Source organism: Pelodiscus sinensis, chromosome 11 (genome assembly GCF_049634645.1).
Source record: "Pelodiscus sinensis isolate JC-2024 chromosome 11, ASM4963464v1, whole genome shotgun sequence".
In the NCBI taxonomy this organism is placed as follows: domain Eukaryota; kingdom Metazoa; phylum Chordata; order Testudines; family Trionychidae; genus Pelodiscus; species Pelodiscus sinensis.
Genome location: NC_134721.1, coordinates 31,384,809 through 31,411,900, shown reverse-complemented (window position 1 = coordinate 31,411,900; position 27,092 = coordinate 31,384,809). Strand labels below are relative to the sequence as shown.

The window sequence follows — 27,092 nt, the reverse complement described above, 5'->3', positions numbered from 1 at the left end:
TTTGTTGCAAAACAATTTTTCATTAAGACATTTAGCTATTTTTAAAAGTGAAAAACAAACAAGTGGGTCAAAACAAAATGTTTTGATTGACTTGAAAATAATTTCTCTTTTAATATTTTGTTTTGGGGAGAAAAACCAAAAAAGTTCCATTTTGGTTTTGTCCGAACTAGGGATGTTAGTGTGTAGCCAATTACATGATTAACTGATAATCCTGGGCTTATTGGTTTATCTTAAAGACTACATGCACCCTCCCTTGCTGCCGCTGCATAAGAGGCAGCAAAGGGGGGGGGGGGAGGCAGGAGCCGCAAGCCACCTCCCACAGAGGCAGCAGTGTGGGGAGCAACTGGGAGCCAGCACATGTGGGAAGCCAGCTTTTAAGGCAGATGTCCATGTGTGCTGGGTTCTGTGGAGCTACCTCTTCTCCTCTGCTTCCCACAGAGGCAGCAGTGTGGGAGGCGGGTGGGCAGAGGGAGCCAATGCTGGGGGGAGAAGGGGGAACCAGCCTAAAGGCCAATTCCCCATGAGCATCAGCTCCTGTGAAGCTGCCTCTATTCCCCTCCCCCCAGCCAGAGTGCTGCTGCCTCTGATAGAGAGGCAGTAGTGTAGGGGGCGAAGGAGGCAGGCTGGAACTGGTACATGCAAGAAGCTTGGGACCTTTCCCCACACTTCTTTATTCTTCATCAAGGCTTCAGAACACAGTCAGCCCAATCCACACTGGAAGAGGACAGACTGGGGGATACACAAGCCTATGCTCAGAACAGTCTCCGATCTATCACCTCTATCCAGACTGCAATGAGAGATGTAAAGCGGATACATGCTCAGGGCTCCTGGGTGGCTTTGTAGAACCTGTGCTGAAACTGAAGCTGTTGGTATCTTCAGGTCTATTTTTTTGCCATGCCCACTACAATGGACATAAGAACGGCCAGACTAGGTCAGACCAAAGGTCCATCTAGCCCAGTGCCGACAGTGATCAGTGCCAGGTACCCTGGAGGGAGTGAACAGAAACAGGGAATCATCACATGATCCCCGTGCTATCATCCATTTCCAGCCTCTGACAAACACAGGCTCGCGACACCATCCCTGCCCATCTTAGCTAATAGCCATTGATGGACCTAACCTCCATGAATTTATCTAGTTCTTTTTTGAACCCTGTTATAGTCTTGGACGTCAGAAAATCCTTTGGCAGGAGTTCCACGGGAGTGTGGCTAGGGGTGATTATACCCACGCTAGCTTTAATCACATCTCTGACCACAGTGTACACATATATAGAGCTGCTCCCAAAGTCCTACACTCCTCCATGAACTTAGCATCAAGGATCTTTTGGGGGCTGGACTCAATGACCTCCTGAGGTCTCTTCCAGCCGTAGGAGTCTATTAGTACACAAATCAGACAATTCTAGAACAATACATCCAGCAAGAGTAATGTGGTGAGCTTTAAAGCTAAAGAAATTAAAGTCAAAGCTGAAACGTCTGACTGGAACCCAGTTTGCGTAATCACCACTCCACTGAGGTCAGCGGAGTTATGCCAGCTACCACCATCTGAAGATCTGGCCTTTTACCATTTACTTATGAGTGTATAAGACTATCACACTCAGCACTGAACAGTAGGTCACCTTGCACAGCAAAGCTTTTTAAAAGCCCTGGAACAAGGGGTTTATTTAAGGACAAAACTTAAGTCTTCTTAGTTATTTAGCTCCCCTCCACCTTTTGTGCCTTGTTATTTAATTACATTTAATGCACCATTTTTAGGTGAGAATCCTCCCCCTTTCAATAGCAGCTTAGTTTTTTGGTTTCAGTTCTTCCTTTAAAAAACAAATAAACAAGGAGAATCCAGACTGATTTATTGCTCTTCCCTGAAGGAGTTATTTGCAATTCCACTGCCTCTAAACTTTTGCTGATAAGGACAGCTACTGTTCACCCTCCTTTGAATTTTGTCTTTATAGAACATCCCATTGCAGATTTCAGCTCAGCCTCCACAGAAAACATAATGCAGCATCCTGTAATGAGCCAGGCTAAGCCTCATTACAGGTGGAATTGAAATTGGACTGAAAAAATATGCGGCGCTGTGCCCTTATTTTAAGATAGTTGGAAGAGAGGGTTAAAGAGACACAATTCAAACAAGAAACTAACACCATGTGGGCAGAGGGCTCCACTAGGAATTGTTCTTACGATGTGTGGGAGTGCGTGTGGCAAGGCCGAACACGCCAAAACTGAAAACAGACAGAACAGAGAGGCAGAGGCAAAAAGTGAGAAAGCCAAGCAGCAGCCTGTGGGCACCTTGTGACTCTGGGGGTGTTAACTTAGGTCTAAGCTGATGCAATAAATCTACTGCTGGTGGATTGATTGCTGCAGCATCGATCCACCATGTAGTGAACACAAGTTTTAAACATGATTTTTGCTTACATTTAGCACAGTAACACATAACATAGCTCAAAAGAAGCCACTTTCCCCCTTACACTCCAAGAGCTCTGGTTTTGCACCACTCTGATTAGCAGTAGAGATGTAAAATGTTCTTCTTTCTCAACTCCAATGAGTCCAGACCACTGTCACAACCCAGCCATGTCCCTCTTTGGATGCGTACCAGTCTCATGAGCGGACTCAATTGCTGCACCCCACATGCAAGCCGGTCTGGTTAGTCTGGTCACTGTTCTTAGTTAAGTTTTGTCTAAAAGCACATTTCCAGGTGTAGGTCTCATGTCTGCACTCCTTCCACGAGATATGAGGATCCACAGCGCAGCCGTCTTAATTAATGGTACTGGTGCATCGGCTCCCCCGAGCCTTCAGTTGTTTATACATGTTCCCTCACAGCCCTAACTTTCTATGGGCATGCTGAGTTTCTTGATTTTAGGACCAAGTAACCAGAAAGCGCGGACACATAGGTAGAGAAGGATTTTCTTAACCACAGGAACTTTACTTTTAAGAAAGCACTGAAGCCACAGATTTTTTGCAAAATAACAAATAGCCCCGAGACGGTCTTCCTTTCCACCTGATCTTCTGCTTTCTGCAAATCTGAAGTCTGTCCTAGATTTCAGGGTAGACCAGAGCTCCACCTATCCTTTTTCTATCTTCAGCCCAGACTTCTGGCATGTGGACAAAACTCTTGGTCAGAGAAATCCCTCACTTACGCATATAGTCTTTCCTCCCCCTCCCCATTTTTTCTGACTAGAAAATTCCAGCTTCTTCCCCCATTAGGTATATTTATAGGTGGTCCACTGTCTCATGGCACTGGATCGGTAATTGAGAGGCAGTCAGAGCTGGTGACCTTATATTGCTCTTTGACAGCTTCTCAGATAATCATTGAACTAGGCACCAAACCTCTCTTCCAAATTGGACATTCCATTCCAATATGAAGGTTACATTATGAAATAAAAGTCCGAATGAAGGTGCAATACAAAACCGAGTTCACAATTTGGTCCTGCCACGGAAGCATCCTGGCAGAACAGACATGGAAACTGAAGATGATGACAGGAAGCATTAGCTTGTTCCAAATGTAGATTGGAGTAACATTTTCTCCCACCTCTGCAAGCCAGGAACCTGATTTTTCTCTCACATACGCCAGTGTTGTCCCATTGGTCTCCATGGATTTATGTTACTCTGACTTTTGTCAGCCACAAACATTTTTAATTTAAAAAGCAATTTTTTGACTTTTTTTCCATAATGAGCAGCTGTTTTTGCATCATTTTCGCCCTTCCCAACAACGCCCCCCCCCAACACTACAAAGCTTTTCTGCTGAAAACCTAGAGGATTGGAAAAATATACCTGAGAAACTCAAAGTTGATACTTGTACAGTTTCCAAGGAACCCCCTAATCAGAGCATGGTTTGGATTTTTGCTCTACCATGCAAACAGGGCACATGGTCCTCCAAACTTGCAGATTTCTTATGTCTCGCTTCTAAGCGTACCTTGTGAAGCTGAGATATTTGTGCACAGAACTGGCTTATGGTATTCATTCGGCTCCCATGTATTCCTTGACACCATTTGCCTACAACCTGCCGCATGCCTGGTGCCTACTCCCATAAGGATAGGTTGTTAATGCAGAGTAGGAACTTGCAAGAATGAAGGTAGACAGAGCCAGCATTCTTTGCTGTGGATATTTTCCTGCAGGTTTGCAGAGGGATGATGCTGTGCAGAAATCTTGGAGACTAAAATTCAGCTACTTAACACAGAATCTGCAGATTAACACCACACATAGAACTAACTCAGGGAGTTGAATGTAATGGCACTTTTCTCTAATTAGTAAGGGTAATCAGCACTGTCCACACATCAGGAGACTATTCTTTTATTATACATTTTTAGTATTGAGTTCCAAGTTGTTTCTTCTGCTCCTTTTAATTAAATCTCCAATTTAGCTGCTTTCTATACACAAAGGATTCACCTGGCTTTTACTTTCTTTCACTAGAAAAAGAATGTCACAAGTCCAGCATACTTTTTTCCCGACTGGACAAATTAAATCCTCTGTTAAATTTGCTGAAGTGAATGAAGTGTGAGCTGGGAGCTCCTGGAATGAGGACAGATGCCCACGGACTCGTAGGCAGGTGCCAATACTTCAGAACAGATGTGCTGAGAACAGAATCTCACGTGTCAGTACAAATGGCAACTAAGAAATGCAGATCAACATTTAATTAGATGAACTCTTAACCCCCGTGTTGTGCGAATCGATGGTAGGCTTTTTACCAAAGGAAAAGTAGGTTAAAGTGACATGCACATGAGATTAATAATGAGGGACTAAAGTCATCACAGAGATAAGGTGAATGAGGTAATATCTTTTACTGGATCAATTTCTGTTGGTGGAAAAAAGCAAGCGTTTGGGATACTGTACAGAGAGCTCTTCTTCCTGTTGTGTAAGCTCAAAAGCTTGTCTCTTTCACCAACAGATGTTGGTATAATAAAAGATATCGCCTCACCCGCCTTGTCTCTCTGGGTATGTCTACACTACCCTCCTAGTTCGAAGTAGGAGGGTAATGTAGGCATACCGCACTTGCAAATGAAGCCCGGGATTTGAATTTCCCGGGCTTCATTTGCATAAGCGGGGAGCCGCCATTTTTAAAACCCCGCTGGTTCGAACCCCGTGCAGCGGGGCTACACGGGGCTCGAACTAGGTAGTTCAAACTAGGATTCCTAATCCGAACTACCGGTACACCTCGTTCCACGTTCCACGAGGTGTACCGGTAGTTCGGATTAGGAATCCTAGTTCGAGCTACCTAGTTCGAGCCCCGTGTAGCCGCGCTGCACGGGGTTCGAACCAGCGGGGTTTTAAAAATGGCGGCTCCCCGCTTATGCAAATGAAGCCCGGGAAATTCAAATCCCGGGCTTCATTTGCAAGTGCGGTATGCCTACATTACCCTCCTACTTCGAACTAGGAGGGTAGTGTAGACATACCCTCAAATATTCTGGGACCAAGAGGGCTACAACATTACAAACCTATCATGCAACGTTGCATTATCCTTAGCCAACTCAGGACTGACAGTCAAGTGGCATTTATCATGCATGACTTGTCTTGTACCCAAATGCACCACCTCAGACCTAGATTTTCCATATATCTCTTCCAGTAACAGAAATGAATACAGCACAGTGTGCATTCTAGTCTGAAGTCACTTTAGGTCTTAGAGATACAAAATACCACAGAGAAACCGACTTATTTCAGAAATGGGTGGTTTTTCATAATGTAAAAGCATTATCAGTTTTACTAGACCTTCCTGGTCTAGGTGGGATTATTTAAGAACAGGAAAAGCTGTTGCAAAGGAGGGTGGAATGGGGAAAGTTATGCCCTCTTCTACTCCAGATGGCTAGGCCTCACATGGTTATTATCCAGAAGTCTGAGTGAGTTGTACTGCTTGCAAGCTGTGTTTTTGGAAGTAATGGGCAAGCCCTAAGGAATAGGATGTTAGAAATTTTGATTTTTTCCTTCCCTAGCCTGTGAATCTGCACACTAGTTTAAGATCATATACATAGAATACTAGGACTGGAAGGAACCTCGAGAGGTCATCGAGTCCAGTCCTCTGCCCCCATCGCAGGACCAAATACTGTCTAGACCATCCCTGACAGACATTTGTCTAACCTACTCTTAAATATCTCCAGAGATGGAGATTCCACTACTACCCTGGGCTATTTATTCCAGTGTTTAACCACCCTGACAGTTAGGAACTTTTTCCTAATGTCCAACCTAAACCTCCCTTGCTGCATTTTAAACCCATTGCTTCTTGTTCTATCCTCAGAGGCCAAGATGAACAAGACAAACATCCTATTTATCTCAGACCATTTCTCCAATTTGTCCAGATCATTTTGAATTATGACTCTATCCTCCAGAGCAGTCGCAACGCCTCCCAGCTTGGCATCATCTGCAAACTTAATAAGCGTACTTTCTATGCCAATATCTAAATCGTTGATGAAGATATTGAACAGAGCCGGTCCCAAAACAGACCCCTGTGGAACCCCAGTTGTTATACCTTTCCAGCAGGATTGTAAGCCATTAATAACATATATTTGTCATCTAAAGAAGTGGGTTGTGCCCACGAAAGCTCATATATTTATGTATTTTGGATAGTCTCTAAGGAGCTATTGTTTTTAAAGCTTTTTAGTTTAAGAACAGTTACTTTGGACTGCAGTGAAATCCTCTCCAATTGGTAGGGTTACCAGATGATTTAAAAAAAATACCGGACACACTTGATCTCAGATGGGGAGAGGAGTGGGGTTGGCCGGGGGAGATCGGGGATGGGGGGGAATGGCAAACGGGAACCAGGGCTGTCCGGGAGGGGATTGGGGGGAGCGGGCCTAGCTGGAAAGGGGGAGGGGAGGGGAACTGGCTGGTGGGGAGTGGGGTTGGCTGGAAGGATGTTGAGGGGAGCAAGGCTGGCTGGTGGAGATTGGGGGAAGGAACCGGATGGCGGGAAGCAGGGCTGGAGGGGGTTGGGAAGAGCGGGGCTGGCTGGGGGGAACCAGCTAGCGGGGAGCAGGGCTGGAGGGGGTTGGGAAGAGCGGGGCTGGCTGGGGGGAACCAGCTAGCGGGGAGCAGGGCTGGCCAGGAGCAGGTTGGGGGGAGTGGGGCATACTGCCTGGCTGGTAAACACGATCACACAGTATGAGCGTGTCTACCAGCCAGGCACTACACAACTACGTACTGATACTCATACGTCTGGTATTTTCTCAATTTGTTTCCCGGTCAGAAAGCTCCAATACAAGACTGTCCAGTTCAAAACTGGACACCTGGCAACCCTACCAACTGGATATGGAACTAAGGAAAAATACAGAGGAATGACTGGACTTCCATAAGGAACTCATCCCCTTCCCATACAGAGATGCTATTTAAACCTGGATTAGAACTCAGAACTTCCTGATCTAGTGCTTTCCACCATGATGCTTCTTACTGGAATGTCAGAAGAGGCATGGACTTTCTGCTCAGATGTGTTTCTGAATTACTGTTTGGCCAATATAACATTCCTACCCCTCTCCTATTTTTAACTAAGTCACTTTGCTAAGCTACAGTTTACTGTGGTACAACAGCAGGGAATGTATTATAATACTGTAAAACTCCAATTGTCCGGCATCCAGTGGTCCAGCACTCCCGATAGTCCAGGACCAACTGGAACCCGGAAGCGCTCTGGCCAGCCGGACAATTGGAGCTGCTCTGCACTGCTTCCCCAAGTCCGCTGCTGCCGCTGCTGAAACTGACCAGCTGCGGACTTGGGGAAGTGGCGCAGAGCAGAGTAGCTGGGGTGCTGTCGGGTTGGTCCCACAGTGCCTCCCCTCATCTCCCTGCTTGGCGCCCGGCAGCACCCCAACTGCTCTGCTCCATGCCACTTTGCCAAGTCCACCACTGCTGCTGCTGAAACTGATGAGCGGCGGACTTGGGGAAGCTGCAGAGCAGAGCAGCTGGGGTGCTGCCAGGCACTGAGCAGGGGGGTGAGGGGCAGCGCTGCGGGATCAACTGGGCAGCACCCCAGCTGCTCTTCCCCAAGGCTTCCCCAAGTCCGCTGCTACTGAAACTGACCAGCGGTGGACTTAGGGAAGCCGTGGGACAGAGCAGCTGGGGTGCTGCCGGGTTGGCCCCACGCCACGCTGTTCCCTGCCCTCACCCCCTCTCCTCCCAGACCCGTCACAGCCCCCCTGCTGGAGTACCTCCTGATAATCCGGCACCCCCTGGGTCTCAAAGGTGCCGGATTATCGGAAGTCTGCTGTATATTAAATATTAGTGAGATAGGTGCACTTTCTGGTATTTTATTCTCAATAAAAATAAAAATAAATAATATTCCTACAATTTATCTTAGTACTCTCAGCATATAATAGGGAGAAACTTATTTAGCTTCATTCTCTTTTGACAAGAGAGTAGAAGACGTCTGTGTGACACCAAAAAAATTCACATAATTCTTCCTATTTTAATCTTCTGTGATCACAGATCTTACAGCACCTATGGACAGACAGTGACTGTTTTCTGAAGCGTTTCTGACCCTTACATTTTACAGTAAAATGTAATCAATCAACTCACTCAAGCTTACTTAGGCCTGAAGACTGTCCAGCCGAGTGAAACAGACAACAGCACAGGGCAAACAAAAAGTGACATATGGATTGAAGAACAGAAAAGAGAAACCTTAGATAAGATGAGGTTTTTTTAAGGAATATACTAGTGTAAGTAGGTTTACAGGATACACATCCAATTATATTTAGCAGTTAACATTCAGTATTACAAGTGAAAGACAACACAGGAAGTGAAATATGCATCACATAGCTTAACCACAAACTTTAAACTTCATTTTCAGTACCTGCTCTGCAACTGTTTCTGGGAACCTCTGGTAGGATACAGATATGGACGAGACTACAAGAAACAGACACAGGAAACAAATGTTTTGGTATCACAATCTTAGATTTGAATAAAGGCAAAGGTGATATCTTTGCACATTGGTGCAGATGTGGAGTGCTGATAACTGCCTGCTCATTTTTTATTTTCGTTTGTCTTACTTTGAACAACCATATCAATAAAGGAAAGGTCTGAATGACTAAGAGTATGTAATTCAGACTGTTTCCTACTTGTATCATATTCATAACACAATGTAAAAAAAAACTCTTGCAAAAAAATTATAATTCCTAGTTTATTATTGATCATTAAAAAATATTCTCACCTTATTACCATTGTACCTAGCAAGTCTTAGCACACCGTTGACATATGTCATATACTCAAATAGATTCTGAGAATTAGTGAACTCTGACTTAGCTGATTGCAATCTTAGGATAGTTATCATGCAAAACTAGATAGTAATTTGTTTTTAATAAAATCCTCATTTGCATAAGTATATAAGATGGAAGGCAATGGTTTCCTGACACAGCAGGGCATGTGAATTAACCCAGCTGAAAGGAAATATGGAGTAATATGCATCTACAAATCTAAATGAAGTACACATTATTAGAGTCAAACCTTTCCCAGGCTCGGCCTTTTTAATCACTGGACCACTCACTTCCCATAAGCAGCCAGCCTATAGCTCAGTTATGACCCAAGAAGAAAGGACCCAATGCCTTGCATAACATTGGACTTAGAATGAAGCTAACTCTCCAAACATGTATCTTCACTGCAATGTAAGCCCACGGTGAGTGACTCATGTTAGGGAACCCTGGGCTCAGGGGCGGATATAGGGCACAGCAAACGGGGCAGCTGCCCCGGGCTTCAGAAAGCCCCACGTATGTGCCGTGGCGCCACCGCGCATGCGCATGACATCATTCCGCATTTCCCCCGCGGAATTATGCTGCCCGGGGCCCCGCAAAATGGTCATCTGTCCCTTCCTGGGCTTGAGCATCTCTACTGAATTTTAATCCCAATCTAGTGCTCAGTGTGCAGACCTGAGTCAAAGTAACCATGTTCCAGAGTCCCTCGCCCCTTCAATCTTCCGAAATGTGGCCATTCTAGCTCTAGGACTGTGGTGCACTGTGCCTGCCCTGCAGCTCACTTTGCAAAAGCCTTGCTGGGTTTGCTCCGTTTCACACCCAGGAGGCTCATTGGCAGCGGGCCTGCTGAGGGTTGACCAGAACAAAAGGCGTTAATGCTGACTTGAGCTGCTGCTGTTTGCCTAGGGGGCCAGGGCCTTCCATTTCCAACAAAGTGCACTGCGGGTTGCTGGGCTAGAGAGGAATAAAACAGTTGTTCCTCAGAATTGTGGGAAATCTCCAAATGATTCCTGGGACTTGAGTTAAGTGGGGCTGCAACTACACTGCAGAATAATAGGGCTTTGACCCTGGATCCCAGCTTGACTCCAACCATGCAGAGTCCTGTGACCCTTGGTCTGAGCCACGCGTTAGTGCAATTGCAGTGTAGACACAAGGGATTTAACCCTTGAGCACAGACTTACATTTCAGTGTAGACATACCCTAAGGGTCTTCTGCAATCTCCCTTCCCCGTGGCCAGCAGAGAGAGTCCCGCTGACTGCAATGGGAGTGTAATCAGAAAAATATTCAGCCCAGACAAGAGAAGTGATATTGTAGAGCAAGGAAAGGAACTGTAGGTACAGCTACATGGCGATGGGGGTGTGGGATAAACCCCTGGCAACAAGTCTCAGACCTTGGCTCAGCTGCCTTTGCCTTGTGCTACAGAGCTACAAACAGCAATTCAGACACTGCCATTTGGACTACAGCCCAAATTCTGAGACACTTCCCCCTTGCTGAGTTCAGAACCCAGACTCCAGCCTAAGTCAGAACGCCTCCATGGCTATTTTTAGCCTCACAGAATGAGCTAGTTGACCCTGGAAGACTTATCACAAGCTATCCTGAGAGCCCTGACTGATGGAGAGAGGTCCCAGCTTAACACGGGTCTGCAATTTCAAGGTCTTGGTAGATGCTAGGATATTTTTGGACAAAAAGTATTTTTAGACTGAGGTAAAAAAATGCCAGAGCTTTGAAATCTGGAATCTGCATAGGCCACTTGTTGATTTTCAGGTGGAATTTTAAGATTTTGCCTTCAATCTACAAAGCCAAAGCCCACTGTTTGGGTCCTACTTATGAGACACCACCTCTCTCTGCTGGGAGTCATGATCAGCCGCAAACACCTGCTCAATCCCATCTTAACTGGGAATAGTGGCTAATAGAGCATTCTCTCAGGAGATTTTTCATTCTGGGCCACATTTCCCCTCTTGGCCAGCAAGCACCCTCATATTCTGATCTTCTAAATATGCTAGAACAGGCTTTTTACGTATTTGAGAAGGGTGCTGAGCTGAGGAATTTACGATGACTAGATGTGGATTTTGTCATACTTGACCAGCTCATTCCACCCCCCTCCCCCTAAGGGCAGGGGTAGTTTTTGTTTCTATTTTGGAAATTGTTTTCTTAATAAAACTGAGGAGGAGGGCGGGGGGAGAATAACCTTTTCTCTTTTTTGGATTATCATCTGTTTTTCCTCCTCCCCCTCCCCTTTTCAATGGCATACAGAAGGATGAGAGTAATGACAAACTGCAAAACAAAACAAAAAAATCGTTAAAATTAAAAAAAATAAAAATAATTTCTTTTCAAAACCTACAGAACAAAACTAACTTTGAGAACATTTGCAAAACAAGACTTTCCATTTTCTGACTGTCTCTAATCATAGCCCACTGCTCATTGTGGTGGGCTCAACTACATGAAGTTGTATTGGCAGCTCATTACATGCATGGATTTTATTTTTACAACTATAGAGCTATGGATCGGGACTCATTAATTCAAAATAAACAAACAACGGAATCCTTTATCAGCACAGTGGCTTCTTTAATAAGGGAAATACTCACTGGTGCAGAACCTTAATTTTTGACACTGCTAACAAAACTCTGGCTGTCTGGATCAGCTTTCTCCTTTTTATAAATGTCAGCTAGAAAATGTAGAAGGCTGAAGAGGAAACAAAAGTTAAATGAAACCATTTAAAAGTACAATAATGTAATACTTTATTTTATTTTTCCCTTTGCATATCAGCACTACACGATTGCTATCACTAGAAATAGACATTACTCTCATTCTGTACCTATGTTAAATGTTGATCTAAAGCTTGCAGTATCTTGGAGATTTGGCTCAGGAGTTAACTGCATGGATTTTATTTAAATAGATAAGCACTTAAGTGTGAAAATCAGACAAATACAGATAAACAGGAAAATTAAATTACAAATTGATTTCATACAAATCTCTTATTCTATTGACTAAATCTGATTATTAGCACAAAACTTTTAAAATGTTTTAAAATACTCATGTAACATTATTTACAAATTATATAAATAAATCCCAGATTACTTTAAAGTTAACCAATACAACAACAATAAAAAGTCACTTTTTTGTACTGTGTGTACTAAAAATGTTCTTGTTTATTGGTCATGACCCAGTTTTCAGTATAAAATGTTTGTTCACTTACATTAAAACAGGTTCAGAAAGGAAATCAGGAAGGTGTTTTCAAAAGAGAAAATATATATAACAGATTAATATTAATCAGACTTCTCAACGTTCTTTTCTGCATAATCTGCAGCAATTAGAAGTCTCTTCTACAGTATGTCTTGTGAACACGTCATCTCAAAATAGTAGAGACAAACACTTTTAGCAAAAAAAAAAAAAAAATTCAATACATTGCTTACATTTCACAAAGACCATTTTATCAGAAGGGAAAGGACAGAGAACGGAATGTCAGTGGCCAGCCACAAGCCTTTACAACATTTACCTTAAAGGTAGCATTTATATAACTAATCACAGACTATACACATCTTGCACTGAACAGCAATCAAAAGGACTGAAAAAAATATACATATAGGAAAACAAGAGACTGATGGTTTTCTGATACCTTTGATCAAATTAATGCTTTTCCCTTGCCTCTTTATGTAAAACCAGCATAAACACTGTCAACAACTACAACTACTCTTTTCTTTAACATAATATGTTCCAGACAGCTAGCACTGTACGTGATAAATGTACAATGAAAGCAGAAAAAACACTGAAATTCCTATGCGGACTCATGAAATTATAAAGCCATACAGATTCCAAAGTGCCATGAATACTGAATTCAAGTGATGGTTTATAGCATGTACTAAAGAAACTAAATGGAGCTTGCTCTACAGTTGACCGATTCCTTCAGCTAGATCTTCAATCTCTCCTTTAGCTGCTTTGGTGAGGATTTCCATCCATTTTGTTTGCAGTTCTTCATCCTCTGCACTGAAATATGTAGTTTGCTGGGACTGGCAAAGCTTAAAGACGTGTTTCACTTCAAACTTCTCACCAGAACTTGGTAGACTGACTGCATATCCAGGCAGTGGTATGGCACGTGGAGCTTGGCCATCCTAAGACACGGGGGAAAAGCAAAGATGAAACCCCACACAGTTTTATAAGTGTGTTAGAGTCTGTTTGCACTACAAGCTGGGGGTGTGATTCTCAGTTCCAGAAGACATGTTTGCCCCAGCTCTCATTACCTGGTGTGCTAAAAACAGAATGCAGCTACAGAGGTGGAAGGGGCTAGCCACCCAACTACAGAGCCAGGGTCCCAATGCTGCTGCTTCATTCTAGCACTCAGAGCTGGCATGGGCCTGTCTCCTCCAGCAGGAATTACACCTGCACTCAAAGTGAAGCCATACATTTATTGGATCTAGTTAGGTGACAATGTTTTTTTGTATTAGGCTTTATAACAAATAATTAAAAGTATTAATATACACACTCGTGCTCACTGTATGTCACCTCAGGCCACATTTTCCAAGGTACAAGCTGACACAGAATTTGACCTGTACAGCAAAAACGGTTTGAAATCTAGATTTCTATTTTTTAAATGATTCAATGGATTCTTATTTTCATTTAATAGACTCCCGGTTCAGGCAGGAACCTTACCACAGCAGTAGCATGGCTAGAGATTTCTGTAACATTTCGGCTACGTCTAGACTGGCCCCTTCTCCGGAAGAGGCATGCAAAGCAGGCAAGTCAGAATAGGGAAATCCGCGGGGGACTTAAATATCCCCCGCGGGATTTAAATAAACATGGCCGCCGCTTTTTTTCCGGCTTGGGGAAAAGCCGGAAAAGAGCGTCTAGACTGGCGCGATCCTCCGGAATAAAGCCCTTTTCCGGAGGATCTCTTATTCCTACTTGCAAGTAGTAATAAGAGATCCTCCGGAAAAGGGCTTTATTCCGGAGGATCGCGCCAGTCTGGACGCTCTTTTCCGTCTTTTCCCCAAGCCGGAAAAAAAGTGGCGGCCATGTTTATTTAAATCCCCCGCGGATTTCCCTATTCTGACTTGCCTTCTTTGCATGCCTCTTCCGGAGAAGGGGCCAGTCTAGACGTAGCCTCAAAGTATGACTTACACCCCTTTGGAAACCTAGTATTTTATGCCTTTAGTTCAGGGGTGGGGAACCTAAGGCCTGGGGCTCAAGACTCCCTCCCGGCATTGGGGAGCCCTCACTGATGCTTCAGCCGCCCCTCACCTCTCCCCCATGGGGCTGGAGTACATAAAATCTACTAGCCTGGGCCCCCCAGGTTCTTATGGATGAGGGAAATACGGGGAGTATATTCTGCTTCCCAGTTGGGGACCACGTCAGTGAGAGTTTGTTTGTTTGTTTTGCGTCTCATTTGTGTGCGGCCCTTGAATGATTTTTCTGTGGGTCAGCAGCCCCCCGACCCAAAAAAGGTTCCCACAAATACTGTAGTCCCTCTTCAAATGTTTTATTAGCTCAATCCATGCTTCCAATTAAAGATGACCATATGCATTTATCTTAGTGTACATCTACACTGCAACACTATTTCAAAATAACTATCCCTATTCTGAAATAACTTAGTCCGCATCTATACAGCAGGCAGTTATTTCGAAATAGTGTCAAAATACTGTCAAGCTGGAGGACTTCCTACTCCAACTCCTGTAATCCCCATTGTACGAAGAATAAGGGAAGTCAGAGGAAGAGCGCTCTATTTCAAAATAAGTGCTATGTAGACACTCCCAATTTCGAATAAGCTATTTGGAAATAAGCTACGCAATTGACGTAGCTCAATTTGCATAGCTTATTTCAAGTTAAGCCCTGCTGTGTAGATGCACCCTTAGATCCCAACGAGATATCCCTATGGCTGGTTGGTGGAGGTCATGCAAGCAGAGCCGACTTTTGCAAGCAACAAAGACAAACTGCAATTCCCCTCTACTTTGTGGGGAAGCTGTAGAAGTACCCAGAAGAATCCCAGCTTTCATTCACCAGTCACTAAGGTTGAAAGCTTGCCACTTTGTTAAGTTCCCAAGTTGTTCACATTCCCCTCACAGTCATCCACAGCAGGGCTTTAGAGTCCATACAAATCAGACCCACAGATCCTTTGAGAAGGCCCCGAGATGAGTTCAGAGGTTAAGGGAATAGCACTAATGCTATCAAAGCTGTCATAAGCTCACTACCAGCCACATACTTGATGAACCACCTCCTCTGCTGAGCCACGAGGGGAAGTACCTCAATAGCATGAGAGGCACCACGAGTTAATGGACTAAGCAAAAGTCTAGTCTCAGCTGACCCTGACCTCATTTGTGGCCTTTGTCAAGTAACATAAGCCAGGATTTTCAGAAGTGGATTTCTAAAGCCAGATGACTTGATCCACAGACACTGAGTAGCCCCAGGAAGTCAATCCCTCAGGGGTTCAGTGGGAGCTGCAGATACTCAGCACCCCTGAAAATCAGGACATTTAACTTAGCAGCCTGATGTTACACACCAAAGTTAGGGCTTGAGCTCTCTTTGTGCCGTAGCTTCCCCATCTGTGAAATGGGGAGAACACTAGAGCATGTTTATATGGGAATCCCAGTGTACCAAGAGATGTTCATACTGTTTGGGGTAACCTTAAAAATGTAACACCTATTCCTTCAGACTGAAGGAATTCAAATTCCTGTAGCATCTCATGCAATCAGCGTATGTGAGCATACACCGTTATGGAGATAAACACAGAGCACAACTCATTTTATTAAATTAGCCTGAGAAGCCTGATTTGCATACCAATAGTGTCACTCTAGCAAGATTTCCTTGAGCTCTACTTTGGCTTTGCAAAGTTGAAGTTAACTTCTTCATTGAAAATGCTGGCTGCATCCTCTAGGCCAGCTACACGGGGGTGGAGAGAAGGACAAAATGGCTTTTTAGCTTCCAATTCTCAGATGGCTCAGCACAAGGCTCGCCCTCTAAAGCCAATTTGAAAATTGTGAATGCTCCTGTAAACTGCACCAACACAAATGGCCCCAAGGGACTATTCAAGTATCAGGGATACCCCAGCCGTTTGGTTAGAACTGGGGAGTGGCAAGAAAAGATCTGATACAATGGCTCTGTGCTACCTAAGGACTGATCTACATAGGGAATATCCTCCAAAGGGCAGGTCCATGTGCATTCAGGTAGCCCTGCAATGCGAAACAGCTGTGGAATGGCCTTAAAGATCCAAGTATTTGGTTCAGATTTTAGATACAGTGTTACTGTGAAATATCAATCAAGGGAAATTTCTAGAGATTGACACTTCAGCTGTACTTATAAAACAGTGCACCCTTTCCATGTGCATGCAGAAACGGAGCATATATTTTGGTATGTACACGCCTGATGGCAGCAAGCAAATGCAAGATTTGTGGGTATAATATAAGCACATTCATTACTGCGGCAACAAAGAGATGCCAAAGTCCAACCTCAGCTCTGCTTCACTGCTCTTGTAGTTAACATTTAAGAAAATAAGGTTTAAATATTTATCATGATTAAACTGAAGGTCACTGACAGTGCTGGAAAATCATCTCTTTTGCAGTCCCAAGTACAGCATAAGAACAAATGGAGGTTTGGGCTGCATCTGCTATTTCTGGACAACACTATGAGAGACATTTACAATTAAGAGTGCATATATATTTGAAACAGATGGCATGCAGCACCTTGTAGAATCAAGCCCTTACATGAGGACACATACCTACAATTCTCTTTAAGGATTCAGGAGCTTTTTCGGAATTTATGCACTTGGTATTATCCCATCATTCCTAGGTGTGCACCACTTGCATCCTTCCTGTTTAGGTTCTCAGTTGAGTGGTAAGGGGAGCCTAGGCCTCCCCATGCTGCCCCTCTGCACATATTTCACAGTCTGTTTGCAAACATCTATTGGATTTTGCCTACTGTGTATTGTGACACTTATGTGATGAATGCTCAAGGATTACATGGGAGCAATAAATAATCAAATCAAACTACCCACATGCAAAGGAAAATTCTCTCTCAGGGGTTTACCCCAGGTAAATGATAGCTAGAACTGTGTTAAACTAAAACCAAATGGGTATTGAGCGTTGTCACTAATCACATGCAGCATTGCCCTCTTTTGGTTTTACTGTCGATCATCTGAAGGGTTCTGACCATTTGAACATGAACCAAAGGTTTATTTGCTGTTTTTAACATTATGGCATTGGTGATTACCACATGCAGGTCCTAGGATTTCAAGCAAAAACCTCAAGTCCACTTCCTAGTGGGGCTCCTTCAGTGAGTGAACACCATTTCAGCTCCTTTGCATACAAGAGGATAGCTCCCAATAATGCTAATAGGCATTGCATATAAACAGAGGGAAAATAAGCCACTGGCTGCAATAATGAACAATAATTAAGATTATTAGTAATAATTAATTATTAATATTGGGTTTTCTCTATTTCTCCCCCAGGCACATTTTTGTGAAGTTTTAGAGCCTTGAATTCCCTACCTTTCTCCTACTAGCTACCTAGGGACCGATCCCAAACCCACTGGCCTCAGAGGGTTTTGGACCAGACCCCCTTACTTAGACCACATCTCCACTTACCAGAGGATCTATGCTCTGGCAATCGACCTTTCAGGATTTGATTTAGCGGGTCTAGTAAAGACCTGTTGAATCAAATGCTGAGGGTGTTCCCATTGGCACCAGTACTCACAAGGAGTAAGAGCAGTCAACAGAAGTGTTTCTCTTGTCGACCTCCCACTGTGGAGAAGGTGCCAAGAAGCTTAAGGTACATCAACTCCAGCTATGTTATTTACATAGGTGGAGTTGCATACCTTAAGCCGACCTTCTGGGTGTAATATACATCTGGCCTAAGAGCCTTGCACTGTGGCAACCAGGAACAAGCATTCGACGTAATTCTAGCTAGGTAATGCTGCTCCCAACATGATCCAGAAAGATCACTGATGAGCAGCAAATAGTGTTCCTCCCTGAGGACAAAGTGTCACCTTACCACCTTATCCTGCAAACATGTAACTAAGTTAGAATGCCTCATACTTTGGAACCGTTCTGTTAACCACAATCCAACAGAGCCTGCCCCAAGCTCATTTAGCATCTCTCCAGAAGCTTAGATAGAAGATTCTCACTCATAAAACTTGTTTTAGTTCTTTGAAGCTTGAAGTGGTATCATTGCTTAAAAGGCTCCCCTAAGCTACCCTACTCCCCTTCCAAACCTTACCGACTTCCACTGAGATAAAAATGGCTTATACTAACTGGACTTCAATGCCAGAACAGATACACATGGCCTGATGTTCATGCAAACAAACAGGCAATGTGAAACTCACCCCTTGCAGAGAGCCCTACACCTGACACCTTAGAAGTGGGATTTAAATGGTGCACAGGAACAGCTTTGGCCCTGGACAAGGGTTTGAATTACACTCTCATTGGACAAACAACTGAAGCAAAGGAGCAGTTTTCCTGAATTTCTCATTATTCCAGAGACTGAAATTTTTGTTTTTATTTGCATCTGGATTTTCTTCTCAGGTGAACAAGGTGAAGGCCACATGATAAAAACACGTAGGCCAGGTCTACATGTAGCTGGAGTTGATGTACCTTAAGCCTAGCTTGGTGCCATCTCCAAGTGGGAGGTCAATGGAAGAAACGTTCCTGTCAACTTCCCTTATTCCTTGCAACTGGAAAGTTTGGGGTATTACACAGTGCCCCTGTGGCTCTTCCTCTGTCTAGGAGCAGCAGGGTCATGTTGCTGCCTCCAGGGAGCCATACAGAGCTGGGTAGGGAGCATGCCAGCTCTGTGCAAACTGGGCTATAAATTGGCTTTCCAAGAAGATCAGAAATGCTGGTTTATAAAGGTTTCTGGTTGATGAAGTGCCAGATAAAAACAGCTTTGACTGTATCAGGAATTTGAGGAGGTGCCTCCTGCAGCCCTAAATATTTAAAAGGCCCGTATAAAGTGTGAAGTCATTTAATTTGTGGGGTACAAATGCTAATTACATGTCTTGTTAATTCTGTATACCATATGCAGCAATAACGCAAAGGAGATTTATAAGGGATGTGAAGAGAGTGTTGTACAAAACTGACATCTGAAACACTGTTGATACCCAGGAAAAAAACATTTCAGAATGGATGTGGACTCTATTAATCTGAATTGGAGAACTTTTAGTTTACTATTATTAGTGTGTAATAATGTGGATAATGTGCCAATTGGAATTATATTGAACATCTGGATTATAGGAGGGAATGTGGAGTAGACTGCTCTGTAATTGTTTCCCTTTATTTTGCTGTATATGGTGGGAAGCACAGGGGCAGGGTGTGGGAAAACCATCTTGAAAAAAGGTCTCGCTTTCATTGTTATGGTTCCAGCCAACAACTGAATGTCAGTTGGATTAACAATGCCTTTTATGTGATTTTTTGGAGGGTGGGGGTTGTTTACTCTATATTTGGAACAGTCGGAAGTACTAACCTTTGGATTTAACGTATGTCCTCTACCAGGCAGATGCAGTTTGCCAGGGTTAGCCCCTAGCCTGCCACCAGATCTTTATTTACCTGCGCGTCCACAGATACAGCTACTTGCAGTTCCCGTTGGCCATACCTGCGGAAGCTAAGGCAAATAAAGCATCTGGTGGCCCCCCCAAGGGTAACCCTGGGAAACTGCTTCTGGCCTGTGGGCTGCTTATTGTCCACTCCTGTTCCATATGGTCATCAAACAAATGCTTAGTGTCAAAGGTATCCCCTTCCCCAGCACAGACCCATGATCAAGTATGGCAAAATAAGGAGGAAAGAATGTAAGATTTTGGATTGTGTGGAAATTCCCCCAGGCTCCAGGCATTGGTTTAGTTTTCCAGACCACGAACACTGTAACATTTTGTATGTTACAGCTGTTTCTCTTCTGCTGTACATCCAATGGAACTGGTTTTGTCTGAGGTGAGTGTTATTAGCACTGTGCTGAGACACGGGATTGTGTGATCAGAGTCAGAGAGGAATCTTCTCACCAAGTCACACTGTAGGAGTGGATCTGCAGCAAATATTGCAACCTCTGGGGTGCAAGAATTCTCTGCCTCTGAGCAGAAAAGGCTAACGGATCTGCAGCTCTTCCCCCCAGCCCCTCTGTGCGCTGGGGCACATACAGATGTCAAAGACAACAGTGTTATGTGACACACAGAGATTTCTTGTGGGAGGTCCCTGCATCCCACTTAGCTTCCATTCTGCTGCAGTCTATGCTTGCAAAGGGAAGGGAGTAATATCTGTCCCAAAGAGAGAATTTAATTCATATTGAACCCTATAGCATATGATGGTCACTGAGGGAGAAATTCACTCTGTGAAGAGAAGTTGATCACATAAGACCTATGTTCCACTTTAACAGTTTAAATGGGGTTCAACTGGTGCATAGGAATTGTGCTGGTCCTCTGCACTGGATGAAAGTCACCTCAATAGTCTTTCAGTACTATGGCTATGTGCCTGACTGCAGGCTTCTTTTGGAAGAAGCTTTTCTGGAAGAGATTTTCCAGAAAAACTTCTTTCAAAAGAGAGCGTCCACACAGCAAAAGCCATCTGCTTTTTCACATTTAAGTTGTGATTACTATGGGCACCAGGGCACCTGTGCTTTTTCCTGGAGGCCTCTTCTTTCGAAAAAAATCTCTCCCCCCCATCCACACACGCCTTTTTCCGAAAGAGCTCTTTCAGAAAAAGGCTTCTTCCTTGTAGAAAGAGGGTTACCACTGTCGGAAAACCCCCTGCGTTCTTTTGACTGAAAGAGCAAATGCAGTGTGGACATCAGAGTAGTTTTTCCAGAAAAATGGCCTATATTAAGAACATCTTCCACCAAAACAGATTCCAGGTGAGATCTAAAGATAAGGTTTTTACTGTATTAGTTTCAGTCTCATGTCCATGGTGTTTTTCTTTTTTTTAAACTAATAATTTTAGCCACACAGGTGCTGGTGCTAGAATGGAAATATGACAGCTGTGTGCCTGTAGAATGGTTTGGAAGGTTACCCTGTTCCATAGTTTTCCAGCTGAAGCAAAGCCCAGAGCCATGAACATATCCTTCAATTCAAGCTTCCAGTTTCCTAAATATTTGTACATATAAACACTTCAAAAAGTGAGCTTAAAAATCTAGTCTAATAGGACATAAATACAATTAATGTCCTTCAGGATCGGGAGACATATTTAATCTTGTTATATTGAAAACTTTTTTTTCCTGTAGTTCCTACAACATGTGGATAATACACAGTCACAATAACTAAGGAAAGCACTTGCGGTACATCACCCATAAGAGCTATGTCCTCATTTACTGTCAGATAAATTGGTGCCAATTAAAAGTAAATCCACTGACATCTTTGGATTTGCCCTGAGGCCAGACAAGGGCCATAGAGAAGTCCTCCCAGCAGGCTAGAATGGCTGTGGAGGAACCAGCCAATCAGGAGCCAGGAGAGACTACAAAAGGCACTGCAGCTTTAGAGACAGTTGAGTTGCAGCCCAGACCTGGAAGGGAGAAGGTCAGGGGTGGCTGTCTAGCAGAACCAGGGACAGCTCCCAGTGAAGAGCTGTTGAGAGAGTGATAGACTTGAAAGTGAAGCCCTGAACTAAGAGCAATGGAGTTGTCTCCAGGAGGGGAAGCTTTGGAGGCCCCACTTTCATTCAGAGTGAGCCAACAAACCCAGAGAACAGCTTCAAACTGAGAGACACTCTACAGAGGGCACTGGGATGGTCTCTGTTAGAGAAGTACCCCAAAAGGGGTTTATGATTGCACAAGAGTGTGACTTGGCCAGAGGGCTGAGTAGCTGCAAGGCCTTTAAAACTGAGGCAGTGCAGGAACCCACACTCAGTCAAAGAGGGGCGCTTATGGGAAGTGAGCATCTACTCTGTTACAGTAACAAAAAGCTGAATTTGGCTCATATTCTTCCCCCCAACACAGATTAAAACAAGACCACTGGTTATAGCAATAAATGAGACGTGGAGCAAGGGCACTACACCCAAACGAAAAGACCTCTTCTTTCAGAAGTCATTCTGCTTTTCCAGCAATGAAGGAGGCTGTGATTTCATCGTTGCATTTAGTTCCTTTGCAAACAAACTTGAACTTTTGTTTTAAAATATGTACACGATATAAGTAAGAACCTAACTTAGCACAGTGTATTCTCCCAATCATTTTCAAATAAACAATTTTGGCTTTCATTTCACACAATCCATTTCACCTACGCTTCAGAGCATCTGCATTTGTATAAATCCATCTAACTTCAAGTTAGATGGAACTAACTGGAATAGAATTAATAAACAAGGATTAAAGAAACACTGTCCTATGTATTTTCTAGGGTCAATGTATTTTCCAGACCACAGGTCCATTAACCCTTTGAGTATTTATTTTGAAAATATGCCTCTGAAATCCTAGGGAAATAATTCTGAACTGAAATAATGATTGATTTATCCTTCTTTTGTGCTACCTGTTTTTAGAAAGAGATGTGAGCCTCCTTTTGCTTGCAATCTTGTAAGCTCCATCTCCAGATCAGAAGGAAATTTGAAATCTCGGAGGCTTTGTGCTAAATTCAGACAACCAAGTTAATTTCTGTTGTTGAAAGTAAGCCAAATCCTTTGACCTATTTCTCATACTGACACACTTAAACTTATGCTTCTAGCTATGGGTATCATTCAGCAATAATGTCACTTTTACCTGACTTCCCCCGTGCAGATACAAGACAAGAGGTTCGGTCTTGGGGATGGTGACACACACTTTGCACCAAGTCTTCCCTTTGTCTAGGAACAGGAGGCGGCTGCTGAAAAGGCTGTTTTCAGCTGCCAAAAAGTTTGGTTTCTGTAAAAAGAAAGTAGGATCTTCTTATAAGGTCAGGGTACTTACAATTATACACTAAGTACAATATTTAGTCATACACAGCCAAATGATTCAGATGGGTAAATGCTGAGTAGTTCATACCTGTACAAGAGTTTAATTATCATAATGTATCATCAAGACATAATATGCTCTGAAGTACTTAGAGGTAGATGCTGGGGAGTTAAAATTCCACCTCCACAGTGTAATTTGAGAAAGGCAATTTAGATGACACAGCTTGTTTCTTGCTTAGCACAAATAGGCTGGGAGGAGATTTAAAATTAATGGAAAAGGTGTCTTAGCATCATTGAACAGGCACAGAGATGCTGTAAGACTGTGTAAGAGCTCCAGGTTCACCACCAAGTAATTCCTTGATTAGAGTGGAAAAAATATCAATCAGCAAAAACCTTCCGAAAGATAAGTTAAGAAAATGCAGTACTTTTATTGCTGCTCTTTCATATTATAGCCTGTGTTTAGATCCCCAGTTTTTCCATCTTTATAATTAGCAGAGACTCTAGTACGTGAATGGGAGGAAGTATGGTGAACCACACTCTGAGGCTATGTGAACAAAAGAAGAACCCCCCCTCCTCCCCCGACTGAAAAAGTAGCTACCGTATTTTCCGGCGTATAGGGCGACTGGGCGTATAAGACGACCCCCTATCTTTTTAATTAAAAGATAGGGTTTCATCTTATACCCCAGCGCCCCTCCGCCTCCTTTGCTCCCGGTGTCCCTGGTCTGCTGGAGATGGTCCCCAGCAGACCAGAGGCACCGGGAGCAAAGCCGCCAGGAGCGCCTGGGCTGCCCTCCCCCCCCCCGCCGGAGCCCCTCCGCGGCTTTGAAAGCCTCGGGGGAAGCCGGCGGCGGGGCATCCCATGCGCGCCTGGGATGTCCCGCCGCCGGCTTCCCCCGAGGCTTTCAAAGCCGCGGAGGGGCTCCGGCGGCGGGGCATCCGGCGTACAAGACGACCCCCGATTTTTGGGGGATGTTTTTTAACTTCAGAGGTCGTCTTGTACGCCGGAATATACGGTATACTATATTGGCCTTTCCAGTGGAAAAATCTCTAGAGGATTTTAGGCATCTGCTAACAGCATTTGTGAAGTGGCAAGCTCTCAAGTTGTTGTTAATCTCGTGAACAAAGTATTATGTAAAAAAGGAAGGGAAGAAACAGACTTGCTCAAATATTTCCCTTTTGTGCACTTACCATCTTTCTTGCATTTTATCTAATCCTTTGCAGAGGCAGCGTAGGGCTAAAAGTCTGAGGATATGAATGAAAACGACTTCATTTCTTGGATTTTTAGAGTAAGTAATTTTGTTCTCAGAAGGAAAGCCTTGGGTCACATTTCACTGGCTTTCAAATAACTTCCTGATTTTAGGATTAGCCTGCTGTTTAGGTGCAGGCTTTAACTTTCTTGGCAGATAGTTCTGCTGAAATGGAGTTGATAGCTTATGGTGAGACACCACATGCACTGCAGGGGCACACTCCGTTTTCTTCTTGGGCTGTAATCACAGGTGCATAGAAACATAACAGAGACTATGCAGCTCCAAGATATCAAACCCCATACTTTGTTGTGCCTTGCAGAAGATGCACATAGGCAGTGTGCACTAATGTTCCTGCTAATCTTTTCCACTCACATGTGGATTTTTTCCATCTGTGTGCAAAATAAATGTTGTTATGTGCACCAAAGCAGGTGAGACTATGCACCATGAGTAGAAACGCACACCTAGTTGGGGGTGCTCTTCTAATTAGCTGGGTAGTGTCTAAATCTCTCCTGAGCAGCTGCACAAGTGCACAGTTTACAGGGAACACTGGTTTTACCCCACCGAGGATTTTGGACTAAGATGGGGTACAAAGCTGAGGTAGATCACCTAGGCACGAGAGAATTCCACTAATCAGAAAAGCCAAGAAACTGCTCTTATTTATGGCAGCTGCCCACAGTCATCAGAGGGCAGCTTTGCAGCCCAGAACAGTCAAAGTTCAAAGCACTGTGCTCACGTCTCTTCGCATCTAAGCACAGTTCTCTGCCAAAACATACAGTAATTTACACCTGCTCCAGGTTACCCAATGCAGTCAGTATGAGGTCAGTTAAACACATAGCCCCCAAGCTTTAAGCACAAAATCATCCTCATGTTTTGGTGGAGCATGAAGCAAAGCACAGCTCTTGGTGGGTGCCTCTGTGCACAGTGGGCGCTCTTCTCCCTCAGTCTGCCCCAAAAGGAAATGCTGCAGACAGTGACCATCCCACTCTACTACTGCTTGATGTTTCACACTCAGGATTTGTCATTCAAAAATGGTGTGGCATGCCCTTGCATGAATCACTGAGAAAAACAATCAACTGCCCTGGCATTTTGTGGAGAAGTGAAATGTCAAGAACACAACATTTCCCAGAATGGGAACAAGAGAATTTTGCTGTGAGAAGTTACATGGAAACAGATCTGACGTCTGAAAAGTTACACCGAAGGCAAGCTGGGTAAGGTGCCTCTTGTTTGAGCTGGCTAATTATTGAAAACCTGGGGGCTGCAAAACCTGTGTCCTTGCATGAAAAATACAAAACTCATGTTTTAAAACAGGATTTACAATAGGCATCACAGGGGTAGCTATGTTAGTCTGTTTCAAAACAAGCTACAAGGAGTCCAATAGCACCTTAAAGGGTACCAAACTGATTAGGGCCTAAGTGTTCGTGAGATACAACTCACTTCCTCAGACGCATGAAGTGAAAGGAAGGAAGGGTTCAGAGAGGGGAGTGTAACATCAGAGCTAACTAAATCAGAGTGGATTCACAATGTATGTCCATACAGTTCTATAAGTGCCAGTTTGTCAGGTAAAGGTTCTGAGTGACAGCCTACTAAAAGGCTGTGGGATCATGAAGAAAAGCACTCACCAAGCGATTTAATAATAAATAAAATAACCAGCCTTTTCAGGCATCTAGCATGTTAAAAGCTTATTAGCAGGATAACTGTACCTCAATGGCAGTTTTTTTCTTTTGTTCTCCTGTAGATTCAGCTCCTGGGTTGCACAGGACTGCTGGTGACAGCAGAAAACAGTCTTTACACACTCTATTGTGACGGCTGTTATCTGCAAGTGGCTTAAATTCAGAGCATTTCCCACAGATAACCTGTATCAGAAAGATAATACTTCATTCTTCAGCCATTATTAAAACAAAAATCCTGGTTATTACAGCCATTTTGCTGAGGATACATTGCTGAAATAAAATCCTGCAAACTAATGAAAGGATGTGACAGATTGACAGATACCCTATATCTTGCACAGGTCTAGATCTGAGACAGGACAACCTCTTTCCTGCAATCAGAAATAAAGGACTTTTTGTCCTGTTTTGTGTTTCTAGCCATTCAAAAAGTGACAGACAGATACTGGCCTTTCTGTTCCCATATAAAAGGTCCGAGTTAAATTTTCCAGTGCCTAATGATCGAAGGTGCCCAGTTGAAAAAAGCTTTAAGGGCCTGATTACCACAGCGGATGGAAGATGGGTGCTTGGTGCTTAGCACTGTCTGAAAAAGTGAGGCCCCTTTGCGGCGTCTGAAGTGCAGCTTCCAAAAATTGAGCCACTTCTGAGAATTTAGGCCAATAAACTGTCCACTACACCAGTGGTTTTCAAACTACAGGTCATGACCCAGTACTGGGTCGTGGCATGTCAGGGACTGGGTCTTCTTGCTGCAGGGAGATCAGGTGACCAGTGGGGGTGCTAAGGCAGCTACCTGCCTGTCCTGGCACCAGGGACTGTGCTGTGCCCCAGAAGAATGTGGGGGAGAGCCCACCCTGCCCTGAGCACTAGCTCTGCACTCCCATTGGCTGGGAACCTGCTGCTGGCTGCTTCTGTGGCACAGCCTGGTCTGCAGTCTGAGAGAGGCAGGAAGCTGCCTTAGCACCCCTGCTGCACCATTAACCGGGAACTGCTCAAGGTAAGCTCCTCCTGCCCCAGCCATAACACCCCCAAAGCCAGACATCCCTTCTACATCTCAAAACTCTCATCCTCAGCTCCACCCAACATAATCTAGTCAAATTATGTTGGTTTGTGAACATCAACAATTTTCTTCTACTGAGTCATGAGAAAAAAAGTTTGAAAATCACTGCAGTACATATCCTGATGTGCCTGCTGCCACACTGGGTTGAGAGGCAGCGATATTA

At 44.0% G+C, this 27,092-nt stretch overlaps 1 protein-coding gene across 4 annotated transcripts in view; it reads right to left on the bottom strand.

The window, feature by feature from the left end:
- Positions 1–11,689: 11,689 nt before the first annotated feature.
- Positions 11,690–27,092, bottom strand: part of FGD3 (FYVE, RhoGEF and PH domain containing 3) — a 204,074-nt gene continuing 188,671 nt past the window's right edge. For all 4 annotated transcript variants that reach the window (XM_075938919.1, XM_075938920.1, XM_025188018.2 and 1 more), the window contains 3 exons: positions 25,909–26,061; positions 22,792–22,932; positions 11,690–13,257 (listed from right to left, as the gene is read on the bottom strand). In XM_075938919.1, the coding sequence (XP_075795034.1) occupies positions 13,033–13,257; positions 22,792–22,932; positions 25,909–26,061 (519 nt within the window). In that variant the 3' untranslated portion in view covers positions 11,690–13,032. The remainder of the gene's footprint in view (positions 13,258–22,791; positions 22,933–25,908; positions 26,062–27,092) is intronic.